Below are 17,240 nucleotides of genomic sequence, written 5' to 3'. Positions count from 1 at the left end.
GTCTTTTTCCTCCTTTTCGTGCAGTGCAGTGTTGGGAAGTCTTTCACGTGTCAGATCAGGAAACTAACTGTTCTGGTCGTAGTTTGGTTGTTGCACAGTATTGTGGCTGTGCACTAATATTTTTTGATATTTATAAATCCTAAGTGAGCAAAAATTTCCATTCTGTAACAATGTGACTTTATATTTCATATAATTTTAATACACATACATTTATTAATTCCAAAGAATCCTGTTAAAATTTGCTACAAATCGAAACTGCTCGTTCTTGATAATGAATGATGTGCTCTCAGTTTTTCATTAACAGCCTTTGAGGCATTGACAAACTTATTATTGATTATCACATTCATCGCTAATGTCCCATGCATTTTGAAGCTCTTAATGACACAAAGGTCCGGTTCTGTCAGGGACCGTCCATGCAGCTCTTCTCCCCTGTCTGCTGTTCAACTTTATTTATTTCTATTTTTAATGTTTGTGTTCTGAACGCTGCTACAGCCGAGCAACTCATCTACGGATAATTAAAAAGTTTATTAACAACACAATGAAAGTTCATTTTAACAGAGAGTTATTTTATCACCTCCGCCAAGGATGGTTGTGTTTTTCAGCCCTGTCCGTGTGTTTGTTTGTGAGCAGGATTAGACACGAGAATAACAAAAAGGATTTCTACGAATCCTTGTCTGAGGATGGGATTCGGGTCAGGTCCTCTAAAATTTGGTGAAGCTTATTTGGATTTGTTGGGCCTCTAGTTTTCCTGAATCTCATTCTGCAGTAGTAAAGGGTTTTCATCAGGCGGCTTTGGTGACTTTTATTTAACTCAATAAACATCTTTTCTCCAAAGATGTAAAAAAAGAAAGTGATAGTTAAATACTTTGTCAACCATCAGATTATCAACTTTACTGTCGACCTTAGTTTTGAATATGTCTTTGAATGTAAACCCTCGCTGTGGAAATATTTACATGCATTAAAATGTAGCAGCAAAGAACCTGTGAAAACACGATGAGGAATTTTAGCTGTGCAGCAAAGGGCACTGTGTATGTGTCAGAGGACTTTTAGAACAGAGACACATTATTGTGAGAATATTTAAAAAGATTTATGACTCATTACCTAGAAGCAAGTATTGGTACAGGTTAGTGTATGTAAGAAAAAGGATTAACCTATTGTTACAGTATTTTTTAGGAGGTCTTATTACTACGAAATGAATATAATGTTCTTCTTTGAGTGTCACAGACTTTGAGTGCAGGTTAGTTGTAAAACGTCACGTTTAGGTACGACAATGGATGTTTGTATTGTATCTTGTAAATTTAAAGAGATTTAAGTCACTTTGGTGGAACATTTTTACAATGAGCACAAACTCGTATCAGCGCACACGCAGAAAAATAACAATAATAAACTATAAAACTATATATTTATACTGTGTGTTTGTGTATTATAGCAAATAATGCTGCATCTTCCGCACATATATATATATATATAAACCAGCTGCTTTTCTGTTCTGCAGAGAAAAAAACATTTCATTCCTGTTGATAAAAATGTGTTTTTAGGTTTTTTGATGACGACGTGCTGTCCGTTTTTGGTATTTGCTGTTGTTGAACCCATGAATTTAAAATCTGTTCCACCAAAGGGATGAGAGATTTTAGATTTTTTTGGGATGGCTGTATAATTATGATTGTCCACTTGACTTTGTACCGTTTGTAAATGTTAAATAATTGACATAGTTTTACAACAAATGTTTGACAGAGACTAGATTTGTGCTGTTTTTTGATATTTTTTAAGAAACTACATATTGTTAACCTGCTTGTGAATTATAATTATTATAACAGAAATAATAGATATTTTGTCACTTTGTTTAGGGGAACGTGAAGACGTTAACTTTGTTATGAATTCTACTGCAGTTGTGTATTTTCATATTTGAATCTTTTCACCGTGACGTTTTTCTTTTGTTTCAGTGTTGACTCATCGACATATTCAACCTCATAATTCCTCATTTCATGTGAGGGGAAACACAGAAAATGAGACTCCGGTTTACAGGTTGAAATTAAGTGGAAAATATTGTTTAACTGTTTTAAAAGAATCTTCAAATTTATAAGCGTATATTTTCTCTTGTTTCTATTTATTGAAACTATTTTAATTGGACACACACCAATTAATGACAGTAAATATTTTCCCCATACTAAATTGTCACAAAAAGATGAATAGTATTTTTCCACTGTTCATTCTTTCTTTTTTAGCGACACAATTCAAAAGTGTAGTTCAATTTAAACACACTTTACTTCCCAATAATGCATTTGATGTGGTTTCAGGGTAACAGATGACGTTTAAAATGTCAGATCCAAAAAATAATTATCCTCTCCGACACAAGATGCACTTTTCTACTTGCAGAAACAGAAAATGTTTAACAAAGTGTTGATAAGTTGACGGACAGAAAGTTAACTGACAGTTATTCTGATCAATCAATTATTTGTTGAGTTATACATTGAGAAAAATTGCATAATAGTCATTTGTCAAAGCAAAATTTGATTGGATTTGGCATTTTTCTCTTTGAGTCTGTGAAACAATCATTACACAACACTGTATAATTTATTGAGAAAAAATATTTGAGGTTAAAAGGTAATAATCATTATTTCCCTTCTATTATGTTGCCATTTTTGGGAGTTCATTTTTGAATTTTACCTTAAGAAGAGACAGTCTTCTCACATCCTCATTATCCGTCTATGTCATTGTGCCAGGTGAGGACTTACATACTCAGCTGTTAGGGTAGTAAGGAGTTGTTGTGTTTAAATCTAGTAATAAATTCAATACACTCTTTGTGGCGAAAGAGGGACACAGCAGCAGAAGTTCTTGGGTTTCTCGGCTCGCAGAGGACACTGCGTTTGTTCTGCTGCGACCTTGGAGCTAGACGATGTGTTCCCAGTTTAAATTTATTGATTTAGAGGTCGTATTGGATCATAGAAGACTGTTGTATCTTGAGTGCAATAAAAAAATGTGCAATAACAATTAATCTCCTGGTATTTTCTCAAGATAGCACGGATGATGAGACAGACGGCATTTAATTCTTGAGTGCCATCTAATGGAGCAAGAGGCAATAGAACACATTTGTAAATTGTTCATTTCACTCTTTTACTGTACAGACAATTGTTTGACCTTTTTAGGACCCGAGCAGCTCTGGTGGGAGGCTCTATTGTATTTCGAAGGATTTTTTTTTCCCTTTTGCTGCTTTTTCAGGTCCTAGACATGCTCAAATTCCGACCAAAGTTTACAGGAAATTCAAAACCCCAAAAAATAATTGTATTCTGGAGTAATACGAAATGGGCATGGCAAATGGCTCAACAGCACCACCTACGGAAAAGCCCCTCAGTTAGCTTTCACTGATCCTCACGAAAACGAGGACAGATGTGAATCATAACCAGATGCACAAAAAAAGTCTCTCAGTGCATTATGAAGAAGGCAACAGGAAGTCGACCATTTTGGATTTGCTGGACAATTTGGCCATTTTCCACATCTTTATTTGGGATTTCATCAGATCAATTCAAATTGAGGTGAGTGTCACAACAAGGTGGAGATATTTACTACCTTGAATTTTGCGTTTTCGTCACACGGTGTGAGCGTGGCGTCATCACAGCGTTTTTTAGATTTATGATCTTCTCTAATTCCATGTGTGGTGCAATCCTCACAAACAAATCAAACATTACAGCAAGTTATAGTGCTTAGTATTTTATTTTGTCATTTTACAAGACAAATTTCATACAATTACATTCCTTTACAACCCAAAATGAAAGTCCACCCAAAGAGAATTCACCTACCGAGTAAACCTATGAACCTTTTTAAACATTTTTTGTTTTGAACAATTCTCTCCCAAAGCTAGAAACCAGAAAACCATACTATTGAATTATTGAATTATATATAACCTGACAACACAAGGTGTACTTCCTTGTTTCTCACTTCTGTCTGAACGCAGCCTAGAAATTGCATTGGTCCATCATTACTTAACCATTCAGTGTTGAAGGTGCCGCTCCATAGTTTGCCTCTAATCACACTACGGGCTTTGCATCTCGTTTGGAGGTTTGGAAGAGAGCGGCTCAGTCCATCACAGGATTAACTAGAAAGCAACTTCCACCTAAGTCCCAAAATGTCCCACACGTCAGGTTTGCAAACATCGAAGAGTACAAAAACAACCTGCAAGAATATTCTAGTAGCCCCTGTCTCTACATAAGAGTAGGTTCAAAACGTGATGAGAAAAGAAACCGAGATATATTTGTGTAATTCTTTAGTAATTGTTAGTTGGCTATTGAAACAACATGACAGCATGGTTAATTATATTACACCACTTCCCAACACCTTCACCGACCGAACGCTGAGACGACCAAGAAGCGTATGAGAGTGCAGATGTTTACTGAGCATGCGCTTGTTTTAAAATGTAGAATGTGCAGATACTGAAGCAAGACACTGCTCCGTTCATTCCTATCCATCCGTCTGCCCTTAAACGATCTATCTACAGCATGTTTCAACATGTGTTTAAATACTATTTCTCTTTGAGGTAAAGTAACTGCTTTAGCAGTTCAGCCACACATTTTGCTTTAAGCCTTGCCACAGAAGGAAACCATTGCATAATAAATCTATGAAAGCAGTGACCAACACATCTTCATATATGTTTACTATATGGAGCCACCATCCACAATTTCTGTCACAGCTGCTGTCTGTAATCATTTCTGAGAGAGAAAATTTACAGTATCGCACATTAGAGCCTGAACAGACTGTATGTGAGTCACTGTCCTCCTGGCATATTGCTTTACATTGTCAGCAGGTGACCCTCTGCGTGGTCGCATAGTCCTCAGTTACATACAAAAATGATCTAGTGGTGTCACATCTGCAGATATTGGATATTGCATGAACAGCAAACTGCTAGAACACAGCGATGAAGACTTTGTATCCATGAACCTGGCTGATAATGAAAGTAGATTTCATTTTGGATTTGACTAGAATTATCCTTACAACTTTTGCACATCTGTCAGAAAAGGGCCAAGTGTGCAGACTGAAGTCAAAAATCACCTTGAACTGTGCAGCTGCAGTAGTCAGCAAAGGCCCCAAAGACTGAATGCAACATACACGTCGGTGTGTCCTTGTGCGTCCTCTTGAACTCTGTGCATCTCCAGCCACCAGCAGCCAAGAGTCAACAAGCAGATTCAAGTCTAACCTGCCATCCCTGAAGTCCTTCAGCCATCGGAGCCACTCTGACATGCATGTCAGGGTTTCTACTAGTGATCTCTGTTTGGGTTTGTTTGTGTGTGTTGGTGAATGAGATGGAAAGTATTTTGCAGTCTCAGCAGATCCCTTTGACTCTACACAGTTAATCTTCAAATATCAGCAGTGCCACAAAAAGAAAATAAATGGTTGTGGATTTTTCCATAATGATGGGATGGACACTAATATAAAGACCATTACATGACCATTCTTTTTCCAATCTGTACATACTTAACACTATTATATACCATAGAAATATATAAATACTATAAAACTTTTTTTTTCACGATGAGCAAGCATTGGCATGCTTATTTAATCCTGCTCTAGTAATAAATCCAGTACACTGCAGAATAGAGGCAAGGGTTTAACAACTTTATATCTGTGTATGTGTAGAAAGGCTGAACAATAAGTAATATTTTGCTGTTTATGCTGTGAATCCAAAAAATCAGCACTAATCAAATTTGCTATGTGGCAAAGAGGTGAAAATAAAAATCTCTGGGGCTAAATCTGAGCTTGTAACTGTGTAACAGTCATATCTGAAGCTAAGTGAGACCTGTCTGTAAGGTGAACCTCCCTTTTCACAATTTTTTGCCCGTTCTGAACACACTCCCTTGGAGGTCAGCTTGTCAGGGGGAGCTCATCCTCGGTCAAGCTTTAAACCACATATTTGCTGCTGGGATGGTTGAGTGATGAGCTTGTGAGGGGCAGGAACGGCCATCACGAGGGGGGGGCGTTCTGGGTCTGGTAGATGGAAGCCTTGTCTTTTAACAGTTCCAGACATAGATGACAGCTCCAGCTCCCTGAGTGAGAACACAGAGGAATGTTTAGTGTCAGAGATGGTTTAACACAGAATTTGGCTAAATGTCTTTCTGTATGTCCTTGAGCTTCAGGCTGTAGTACGTCCACTGACTGGTTTGTAGAAGAAAGACATCCCGACCGTATGGATAAAGACCAATACCAATATGTCTGAAAGGATTTTGATAAGTGCCAATACGCGTGGGTGCGTTGAATGCGTTGATGAACCTTTCAGACATATCGGTATTGGTCTTTATGCATTCTGAAACAAGCCAATACAAAAACTTTTTTTTAGAAAATATGTGATTTATTTTTACAATGTGTAAAAACAACAAAACACATTTTGATTGTAAGTTCTAAATATTTGGTTGGATTTGTTTTAAGTTTAGGATTTACATAAATTTTTCACTTTTCATTTATACTATTTCAAATACCTTCGACAACTGCCTAACTCATTTGACACTTTATTAAAGGAAAATACAGTTTTCATAGAAAACTATTTTCCGGCCAAAAACTGATTTCCATTTAAATGTTTTGTGTTCTCAAACAAACCTTCTAGCTCTTAAATGGAGCTGTTGAAAACTAACAACTTTTCAAATGTACCAACACTTTAATAAGAAGCTCATACATTTTAGTTACAAACTATGAATAATAATTACAAACAGTCAGTGCTGACTACGTAACATAAGTACACGAATTTCGGTGTTGTCCGACCTGCGGCTTTCAGGGTCTGATAATGTTGTAAATCATGTGCATTCATTATTTTCTACTGAGCGGAACACTGTTTCTTTCATGTAGTTCACTCACCCTCTGGAGGCTCAGACATGGGGGGGTTGAGACAGTACATGTGATAGCCTCGATCGCAGTCGTCACAGAACAGAAGCTGATCCTGGAATGAAAGAGATGACAACAACAAACACTTGAGCTTTCAGCCCAAACAACCCGGAGGTTAGCATGCACTGTAATGTCTGATAGTAGGTGAGCTCACGTCGTTCTCTGAGGTTCCGCAGATGTTGCAGCACTTGCACTCGATGCACTGCCAGTGGTACGTCTTCACGGCGGCCATCATCACAGACGTGAACTGCAGGCAAAACGGGTGGCCTGCATTGAGGGAAATTGTTTTATCACTTTATCTATGCAGATGTAACAGCGGGATTATTCGTGGCACATTAATAAACAATTGTTCCTCTCTTGAATGTACCTGAGCGGCCACAGTCGGAGCAGGACACCAACTCCTCGGACTGACCAGTCTTTAGGTTGGTTTTGGAGTCTCCCAGGCAGAAATCACAGTACTTATTAGGCAATGCGAGACCATCCGGGCCTTTCTTGGGAGCTGAGAAGCAAAATTAAAACACCCAGAGAGCATCAGTAATAATAACAAGGAAACAAACAAGGCTGTCCAGTTGTGCAACAACCAGAGCAACTTAAAAATGAAACTTCTGTTTCACTTACTTTTAGGCTCATCTGGCAGCGGCCTGGCAGGCTCGTGGATCTCCACCTCCTCCTTCTGCTCCCCCTCTTCCTCAGCCAGGTGGGAGTGGGCGTAGTGGTAACTCAGGCCGGGACGGTTCTTGTAGCGCTTCCCACAGGCTGCCACCAACAGCAGAAACACAACATGTATGGAAACAATGAAAGCATGAGTAACTTCCAGGTTTTACAGAGTCAGCGGTAAAAGGAGGGTGACTAATGGAAAGGATGACTGGTCCCTCATGGTGCTTGTGTGATGTTTTTCACTTCTGACCAATAAACACTGCAAGTCCTGCTGAGAGTAACAGAAACACCTGCTGTTATTGTTTATTTCCCATCATCCAGATTGTTGGATCTTTTATGTCGGTAAGAAGACTTGCTTTAAGGACCAGAGCGCTACAGTTTCCTACTTACAAGATAACTATGCTAACTGTACACGAGAGGGGTCTATCCAAACTTTTAACTTCTCTAGTTTGAAATCAGTGACATAACAGTTATTAATAAATATTGTCAACATTTTGTGGTGGAAGCCGCTACCAAGATATATTCAAGTCTAAAACAGTTTATATAAGCAGACTGCAAAGACCCTTGAGACAAATTTGACCAGACTTAATGAGATTTCTGATCTCTCTGCCCTCAGACACTGAAATAGTGTAACAATACAAAAAAATGCATCTATTTTAATGTGGCAAAGTGAGGACCCCCCCCAAAATGTGGTATTTAAAGAATCCTGAATGGGTTTTATATGCTATGTACAAAATAAACATTATTTGACTCATACTGTACACTAATGCAGTGTCGTTTTAGCTCTTGGTCGGCCCCTATTAAAGAAAAAAAGAAAAACAATATGCTCTGATTTGGTCAGCTGACCCACTTTCTTGTGATTGGTCAATCACTTAAGAGTGTGTGTCAGAAATGCCATACCTCCTGATCAGCTGTAACCTCTAACCATAGCAACAAGGAAGATGGCCTAGCTAACCAGTAGGTGGCCATGTTACTTGATATTTTAGGACATAGACACTTAAAGGAAAAAGGCCAGCAATGCAAACAAAGCATTCAAGGCGGTTCTCGATGGGAGAAGACTGTTGCAGAATTTTACATGCAGACAAAACTGTATGACACGCTAACGGGAGGGGGAAACCCTTAAAACATAATAAAGACACAATGATATATGTTGGCATGTACTGATATTAGAGTGTCCGCGGACCTCCACGGACACAACAGGTGACTTAGTACTTCTTCTTTCACTACCATAATTTTCTAATTTCATTCCCTTAAAGCCTTGTGCTCCGTTTCTTCTAACTGCCATCTAAAGGAATAAGAACTCTATGGGACAGTTTTCTCTATGGGACAGAGCATCTTGTTGCAGAAGGAACAGTGAGTCTCACGCCAATAGATTGTGAGGTGGCATGAAGACATGAAAGAATATTCCCCAAAGGTCAAACTGACAGTCAAAAGCACAGGCAGCAGTTCACGCTAAAACATGAAACCTAACAGGGTGCTGGTGTGGTGAGAAGTAAGAGGAAAAAGTATAAAGCAGTCAAATTGAACATATTAAATAACAAGACAAAAGACAAAGCACAGATAGAAAAAAAACAGGAGCAGGTGCAATACTCTAGTTTATCTAACTCTGTGGGAAGTTAAAAAAAAAGGAGTTTATCTCTTATCGGCTGCAACTGCTCATATTTGTCAGGGTGTATAATAACAGTGTTGACCTGAATCTAAATCTAGTTAATTACATTTAAGTAAATGGTGTAGAACAAAACTTGTATCCAATGAACTGAACTACAAAAGAGGGCAAACCTACTTGGTAACAGACAGAAATAAAAAACAGGCAGTGAAGACAAAAGACAAGGCAGACAGGAGTAGAAAAACGAATGAGAGAAATATACCTCTTTCAGAAGGTTTTGAAATATGCTTTTGTTTGATAGTGTCTGAAAGAGAGAAGAGAAGGAGAAGAGAGCACAGACAGAGACTCAGAGAAATAGGATCATAGACCGACAGGGAAGTGCAGCTGAAAGTGAAAATGCTTCATAAAGAGAAAAAAACTAATCGCGTCAAGCAAGTACACAGTTTGACAAAACCGAAAGAGTCGAAGAAACATCCCCTCCCCCCCGCACATGAAAGATTTGAAATGCAAGTATAAGAGAGATTTGATATCCTAATGACAAACAGAAACAACACAGCTAAGCTGAGACTACCTATAGAGACGCTCAGATACAGGAAGTCTAAAAGCAGAAGGGAATAAGGAGGAGGATAAGAGAAAAGGGAGAAGATGTAAAGGCGGCTGATAAAGAATGAGGTCCTGAGGCAGAGTCTTGCTTGATAAGATTACAGACATTACAGCTATTAACATGTCTTTAACTTGAGTTCACATGTGCTGATCTCCACCAGCATGACTCACTGTCACAGGCGAACGGCTTGTCCCTGTCCTCCTGTGCTGCTGTGTCCAGCTTCTTCCTGGTGCTGCTGCCCACTCCTCGACCCTGAGCACACACACACACGACAGTCAACAGTCGGGCTGGTTTTAAACACACACTCATTACCATTAATTGCAGTTGTTCTTATTCTTAAATCCCAGAATTGATCTTTGCATTTTCTCAATAAACAACAAATTAACTAAATGTTGTGCATGCAGTGTTTACCTGTTGTGAGTGGTACATTTAGGGCTGTTCGATTTACAAGATGTCGACAAATTGATCTTTTTATTGTATTTCCGCTCAGTAAAAAAAATAAAGCACAACATCCATTTACAAATGACTAAAAACACTCAAACAAGCATGCTGGGTCAGCAGGTAGTGATAAAATCGACATCACTAACTTGTCAAATACCAGAGAATAATATAGTGAGCATGCTGAGTGAGCTTAGGTCTAAGTGATACCGGGTGAGGCTAATGCCTGTGAATGCCGGTAATGTTGTGCAGTTATGTTAAATTTAGCTTTAAACTTGTTGTAATTGGCCGTAACAGTGCTGCTCCATCATAGAGAGACTGGTATATAGCCACCACTGTATCATTGCTCATCCTGCTACGTACCAAGGTGAAAATAAGCACCAGTCTCCAGACAAATTCTGCTGAAGTAAGAAAGTGTTCAGTAGATTTCAGACACTAATTTCTAATTTAGTATTAGGTGGATTGTGAATTTGAATACAACCCATGTAAGTAGCTGGTAGATTGTTTTTAAGAAGAAGTTTATATCCCATGATAGAATCTGACTGGACTTTGTGAATTGAAATTGAATTGGGAGTGTTGGGACTGAGGCCCAGTGATCTGAGTTTTCAACAAAGGCCCATAAAACGTGAGGCCTAAACGCGATCCTGAGACCAGCCCTAGAGTGTTCGGGGGTGTCGACACTCCAACCCCCCCCAGCAGCAGGCCCCGGTGGGAGATGTTGCAGGCCGCTCTGCAAAAACCCAAATGAGACTCTGAAACACCCACTGAGGTCGAATCCCCGCCCACTAAGGTCGGGACCCTGACATCTAATTGGCTGAGGGCAACACTGACCCTTGACCCCTCCTCCAGGGGGGCAGGTACCTCCCAGGTAGAACAAAACCCCTGTGCTCCCAGAAATCTGCCTCTTTTCCACGCTGCTCAAGTTGTTTTCTGACCTCAAGAGGTCTAACCACACGACTCAGTAACTAAGGAGGCGATTAGACGTTTGTTTAATATCATTTTATTTGAAGTCGTTTCATTTTCTTCTTTTATCTCAGTCAAAGTTTTATCTTGATAGGACCTTTCCTGTTTTAACTTGAAAACCGAAACAGGAAGTGCCCCGCTGGATGGACTCCGACACTTCCATAGACTTTTCTTTTTTCCAACGATCCACAAACGGCTTCCACAAAGCCGTTCCCTGCAGAAGCGCGACGTTCATCCCGCTGAGGAGTAAGAGACAATTCACTCCGTTCCTGTAAAGCAGCACGATCTCCGCTGTTACAGAAGAAGACGAAGTTTCATTCCGTCACGGAGCACGAGAAAATCCGCTCCTTGTCCGGTCCAGCGGCTGAGCTCCGGAGCTCCGCTCGTGAGAGAGACCACGTGATTCACTGGCCCCCGACACATTCGCGCAGACACACCGCGAGGGTGGTACAGTAAGAGACTTGATTATCTGGGCAGATACGAAGCATATTGTTTAATATTTGAGTGTATTTGTTTGGGGGACCTCCGTGTCTCATTGTTTAGCCACGACGATTCGGCTACTTCCGGTTCATTTCCGGTTACGGCCTTGTGCCACAGTTTTTAAGCGCCGTGACTAAACGTCTCCGGTTGCACTCGTTCCCGTCTGAAGAACCTTACAGAGATTTTACCGTCAGACTTCAGCACACAACGCCGTTTGAGTGCTGAGCGGTAAAGTAAATGTAACTTGTTTCTGACGGTGTTTTTAAGAGCTTCTTTGAACTCTCCTTGCATGCCTTCTCTTCTCTCTCTCTCTCTCCTTCTAAACCGACCTATACACCCGTTCCGATCTGTATTTAGAATACAGTTCATGTAACAGTTAAATCTATATTTAAAGGGCCTGAAAACATCTGGCCGCCATTTTGAAGCCAAAGCTAAACCAGAACAAAGAATCCTTTGTTCCACCTCCTCCTTTGTGCCTCACACGTGGTCCGGCGGCCATTTGAGATTATTCATCGGTAGACCCGCCCTCAATTCTGGCTCTAAATTCATAACGAACCCGCCATTTTGTTTTGTAGTTTTAAGCCTAACATTGTCGGCCTCCATCTTGGATGTGACGTCACTACGTGACTGCATCATCGTCACGCCCCCTTTCTTTTCTCTCGCTCTCTCGCTCTCTCACACACACACACCCACACACACACCCACACAGACACTTTGATAGACACAGACAGATGCATACACACGCAGATACACATAGGTGGATACATGTGTCTTCTAAATCGTGATAAATGCTGCTGCTGTTGTGATCTTTGAAATATGGGAGTTTGTTAAGATGATGAATCATTAAATAACACTAACTTTATTTCACACACACACACACAGACACACACACACAGAGAGACACTTTGACACAGACACACACACACAGACACAGACAGACATACATACATACATACATAGGTAGACCGCAGGTTGTCCATGTATTTTCTGAATTGTGATAAGTGCTGCTGCTGTGTTTATCTTTGAAATATCGGAGCTTGTTAAAATGATAAATCATTGAATAACATAATAACTTTATTTCCCCTTTTTAATAAATACTTTTGTAATTAAAGGATCTGTAGTCTGTGATTATTTGTGCATATGTATGTGATTGCAGCTGGATTATGATTGCCTGTGCTCGAACTTAGAAGCCTTCACTGTTTATTCAGTAATCGTTAATATTAAAATATTGACATTATTAATTTGACATTTATCATTATGAGACTGATAATTATAGCTTGACATCGTTGGTCCCTGGAAACCAGGGTGGTGCCCCCCTTTCTCAATTATTAATATAGATAGTATTATTCTTAAATTGATAATTTTATTGTTTTTGACTAATTATTTTCATTATTCTTGGTTGAAAACCTTATCATTGTTAATTGATAGCTTGTACTTTCTAATTGATAATTCCTATTTTCTCATTAGTGGTTTTATTGTAATTTGATTACTGATCATCTTCAATTAATAATTTAATTATTTTTGATAGATAATTTTTATTATTTTAATAATCATATTTCATGATTATTAATAATTAGCCAACGTCAAGTCTACTCCTATTGCACAACAGGAGCTCAGAGCTGATATGTGTAAACCCAAAGGCTGTGACACACATAGAGTTGATGGACTTATTGTATTCTTGCCCGAAGATGTTATTTACCTTCCCTTTCCCTTTGCCTCTTCTTTTAGGTGTATCTTCCTCATAATCTTCATCGTCTAGGTCGTCCAGGAAGTCGTCAGGCTCGACGATTTTCTGTGTTTATGCAATCAGGGAATGAGGCAAATAGCTGTTAAGTAAAATTACTTTCTTAACTCTAAAGATATCTTGTGCCCACGATAAAAAACAAGAACCTTTCTGATCCGAGCTGCAGGGTTCAACACTCCAGTGTAATCACTCGTGTTTGAATCTTCTTCAGACCCTCGGATCTCTGTGGTCGTACGTTTGTCCAAGGAGTCGCCCTTCAGCAGAGCCTCCAGGCTGCTGCCGTCCGACGACAACACAGCGTCCTTCTTCACTGCTAAATCCACCTCTATAAATACAACAAAGACCAAGATGAAGAACTAAACGTTGGAATACTTGTAATGCCCCTGCTTGTGATATTGACAGACTAAGTCACATTTCAATATAAACAAATATCTACTTATTATTTTATTAGCCCATAAAATTATATAAACAACTTTTATAGCCTTTCATAAAGGTGACACGGTACAGTGAGCTGGGCTGAGCTAAATACTGTCCATTCATGTCAATACCTGACTTGACAGAAGGGAAGACAAGTCGGGGGTCGTCCCGAGGATGAGATCGCCGTTTCTTCCTCCACCTCCTGGAGGGGTAGGTGTACAGCTGCCCTGGAGCCATGCCTGAGATCCATCAATACAACAATCAAAACTTAAATATAAAATCAATCTCCAAATCAATTTTTCGGTTTTATTAAAAAAGCTATGTGGGTTAGGATAGATTATATGCATTCACACTTTAGCCTGTTATATGAATGTATACAACTTTTTTTCCTCAAATATTCACGCTACGTACATTTTCCCACTGTTTTGTTATATATAATTTACTCGCCATCTTTCCCTTTCACCCATTCATTTAACTCGTACCTCTCTTAAAACACTTCTAATAATGACTGCACGTGAACTTCATGTTCTAGGTCTACACCTCAGCCAATGTTGCAGTGAACCTGTTTGGTGTCTCACCTGGTCCCCTGTGTCTCTTCTCCATCCAAATGTAGCAGTTGCTCTGAGCAACCCCGGTCTGTGAGTCGAGGAACGGCATCCGGACACTCCTCTCAGCACAGAGCCTGGCGTTGTAGTTGTGACATTGCTCCATTGCATCTCTGTAGTACTGCTCCCCGAGCCTGAAAGAACCAAACCAGAGTCCGACACCGGTTAAAAGACAAATCAGAAGGCTTCTCCATAAAGAGAGAGGACCTACTTCGAACTTCTAAACCCCTCTGACAGTTTCTTTGTTGTGCTCCCACCTTAAGCTCATTCACCAGACAATGTCTATGTACTTCAAAAGGAAATAATTTGTGACAGTGCCACAGCAGGTTCCCTGTTTGTTGGTACATCAACAATAAAAAGCCTGGTCGTCAGCACAGTGAAAAGTGAGCTGTGTTTTCATCATAAATAAAGTCAAACAGACTAGGTTATGCACCAACATTAATTATGTTTATCGCTGTTTGTATTGCCTCTCGTCTTTACTTGACAGTAATACTGGAGACTTATAGAACAAATGTCATACTAAACCAAAGATATTGTCATGTATGTACAAAGTTCTCATATCAATAAGTTAAACATTATGTTTATTAATATGTTGTAGAGCCTGTAGTTTGAGTGTTTTAATATTCCTGTTTCTTACCTACATCTTATCCTGGGCACTTTACACTCCAGAATACTTGAATACAAGTGATCAGACATAAACATTATATTGATATTTTACATCATATCCATATACTATGTTTTAATGTATGTATTACATGTATATGATGGTCATAAATACACATCTTACTTTATTACAACAATATTGCTACTGTATTATTACTTATGCAACTAATATTATAACTTAAGCTGTGCCATTATTATTATTGTTACTATGCTACAACAGAACATTATTAATAGTATGTAGCGTATGCACTATTATAATTATTATTAATATTACTATTAACATAACAATCATTTCATCAGCATGTCATCACCACCATTCTTTGCACAGTATCACGAGTACCTTTGAACCCTGTGTATATAATATATCATACTGTCGTAGTTTGAGTTTTAATTTGCACCCCCACTGCAACTTGTACATTTACTCCAGGTTTGTTTACTTTGTATTTCATTTTATTTTTGTATATATCTGGCTGCTACGACAATTGAATTTACCACCAGGGATCAATCATCTGCCCATCTATCTAGGCCCTAGATTCTAGGGTCATGACCCACAAGGACATTTAAATTATCAGTGGAGAAGAAAACAGAGGAAAGTTTTGGTAGACACTTAAATGTTTACTTTGCGCTGAACACAAAGTGCAGGCAACAGGAAATGGGAGCTCGTTCTGAACCGGCTGGTGTGAGTCAGTGGAACCTTCGGACACTTCCGGAGAGGAACTGCGTGACATTCAAGAGCTGTCACGCATCTCCAGCGTGACACCGGGCTGGGGGGGGCTTTTTCATTCATTCTCCACGGTGTGTGTCCGCTGACGACGTGGGCCACTACTACTACTACTACTACTCTTCACTTTAGCTTGTTAGCGTGCGGCTAGCTGCTGCCCTCCACTGACGCTAGCACCGAGCCGCGGACCTCCACGGACACAACAGGTGACTGCGCGACCTCTGCGGTGTGTTTACTGATAAACAACATCAAGCTCCGTCACACAGAGTCGTCGGTGCCTGTTTGTACAAACGTCAAAAACTGCGTGTTCGCTAACTTCCACTCCCACACCAGGATGTGAGCACACTGCTACGGGTCCCACAGGCTAACCCCACTAAGTCACTGTGGCTAAGCTAAGCTAGGCTAGCTACACGCAGGGTGGAGTGTGAGGGAGTCGTGTGTGTGTGTGTGCGCGGCAGGACGGAGGTAAGGAAGGAATAAAGGTGCAGCACTTACAGTTTGACAACATTCTCAACAACAGCTGCCATCTTGCTTTGACACACGGGGGAAGTGGCTCCGGGGAACTCTGCCCTCTGCGAGGACTGGTAGGCAACAGAGAGCGAGCAGCGTGGTGTCGGGAGCCCCCTGCTGGCACGGATGCGTAGCTGCAGGAGTGGTCAAAGAGCTGCGATTCTGCAGCTGAATTATTTGCTTTTTATTTATTAAAAACATGATGAATTGTCCTCTAGTATCACAACCTTGATCATGATTATACTAAAATTGCTAAAGATACACAACATGCTTTTTAAAGGGCTGCAAAGCAAGTCTGAATTTAAATAAAATGAAAAGACAATTTTAAGCCCACACGAGTTTTCACTTGTGTTCAAACTTCTTCCCTAGACTAGGTGGAAAGTTGTGCAACTTCAACTAGAATGAAGCTCAGTCGAGTACTTAGCTCCGCCAAGGCCCAACAGTCCCCTTATGAAATTATATTTGAATTCACTAAATCTGGATTTCTATTTGTATCTGCACCTAATTGCAGACACTCATAAATATTAGTCCTATAACTAAGGTAAGGCTGCAATACAAACTGGTTTGAAAGAATCTGCAATTAAGAGGAAAACTGCTTCAGAGTTGGATTATGGGAAATGGGAAAATCTTTGGATTTTGACTCAATCCAAGATATCTCAACTGTTTTTTAAAAATAAATCTGGCCTTTGTGATTCCGGCAACTTCATGGAAGCAAATTATTATCAATATTACCCCATTTAACCAGGTACAACCTCTAAATGAACCTCTGGAAAATGTTAACTAATTATTTTACTGTCATTTTTTTTCAATCATATTTAGTTTGATTATTCTCTTTGCTGTGCCTGCTCATTGTGGGACCTCAGGTGTCAATTTCAAGGTGTAAAGGGACTTGACTTAATACAAATAAATTAGAATAGTTGAGGTATATTAAGACACATATTTAAACAGTTGAGTCCCAGTTTAATAGT

At 39.7% G+C, this 17,240-nt stretch overlaps 1 protein-coding gene across 1 annotated transcript; it reads right to left on the bottom strand.

The window, feature by feature from the left end:
• Window positions 1-3,692: 3,692 nt before the first annotated feature.
• dpf2 (double PHD fingers 2) lies at window positions 3,693-16,299 on the bottom strand. The gene is made up of 11 exons (XM_061086069.1): window positions 16,258-16,299; window positions 14,352-14,512; window positions 13,905-14,012; window positions 13,503-13,681; window positions 13,312-13,404; window positions 9,902-9,983; window positions 7,483-7,620; window positions 7,232-7,363; window positions 7,019-7,131; window positions 6,838-6,919; window positions 3,693-6,035 (listed from the first exon to the last, which is right to left on the bottom strand). Exons 1-11 carry the CDS (start codon window positions 16,287-16,289, stop codon window positions 5,953-5,955), a joined length of 1,203 nt encoding a protein of 400 aa, XP_060942052.1. The 5' UTR covers window positions 16,290-16,299; the 3' UTR covers window positions 3,693-5,952.
• Window positions 16,300-17,240: the final 941 nt, after the last annotated feature.

Source organism: Limanda limanda, chromosome 14 (genome assembly GCF_963576545.1).
Source record: "Limanda limanda chromosome 14, fLimLim1.1, whole genome shotgun sequence".
NCBI lineage: Eukaryota > Metazoa > Chordata > Actinopteri > Pleuronectiformes > Pleuronectidae > Limanda > Limanda limanda.
The sequence above is the reverse complement of the archived record's forward strand: the minus strand, read 5'-3'. Positions and strand labels throughout refer to the sequence as shown.

Excerpts from the sequence above, each read along its gene's own strand:
- dpf2 (XM_061086069.1), bottom strand. The coding sequence starts at position 16,289 with ATGGCAGCTGTTGTTGAGAATGTTGTCAAACT. Across the intron at positions 13,405-13,502 it reads CTGCAGCTCGGATCAGAAAG|AAAATCGTCGAGCCTGACGA; the intron begins GTTCTTGTTTTT and ends GCATAAACACAG. Across the intron at positions 6,036-6,837 it reads CATGTCTGAGCCTCCAGAGG|GGAGCTGGAGCTGTCATCTA; the intron begins GTGAGTGAACTA and ends GTTCTCACTCAG.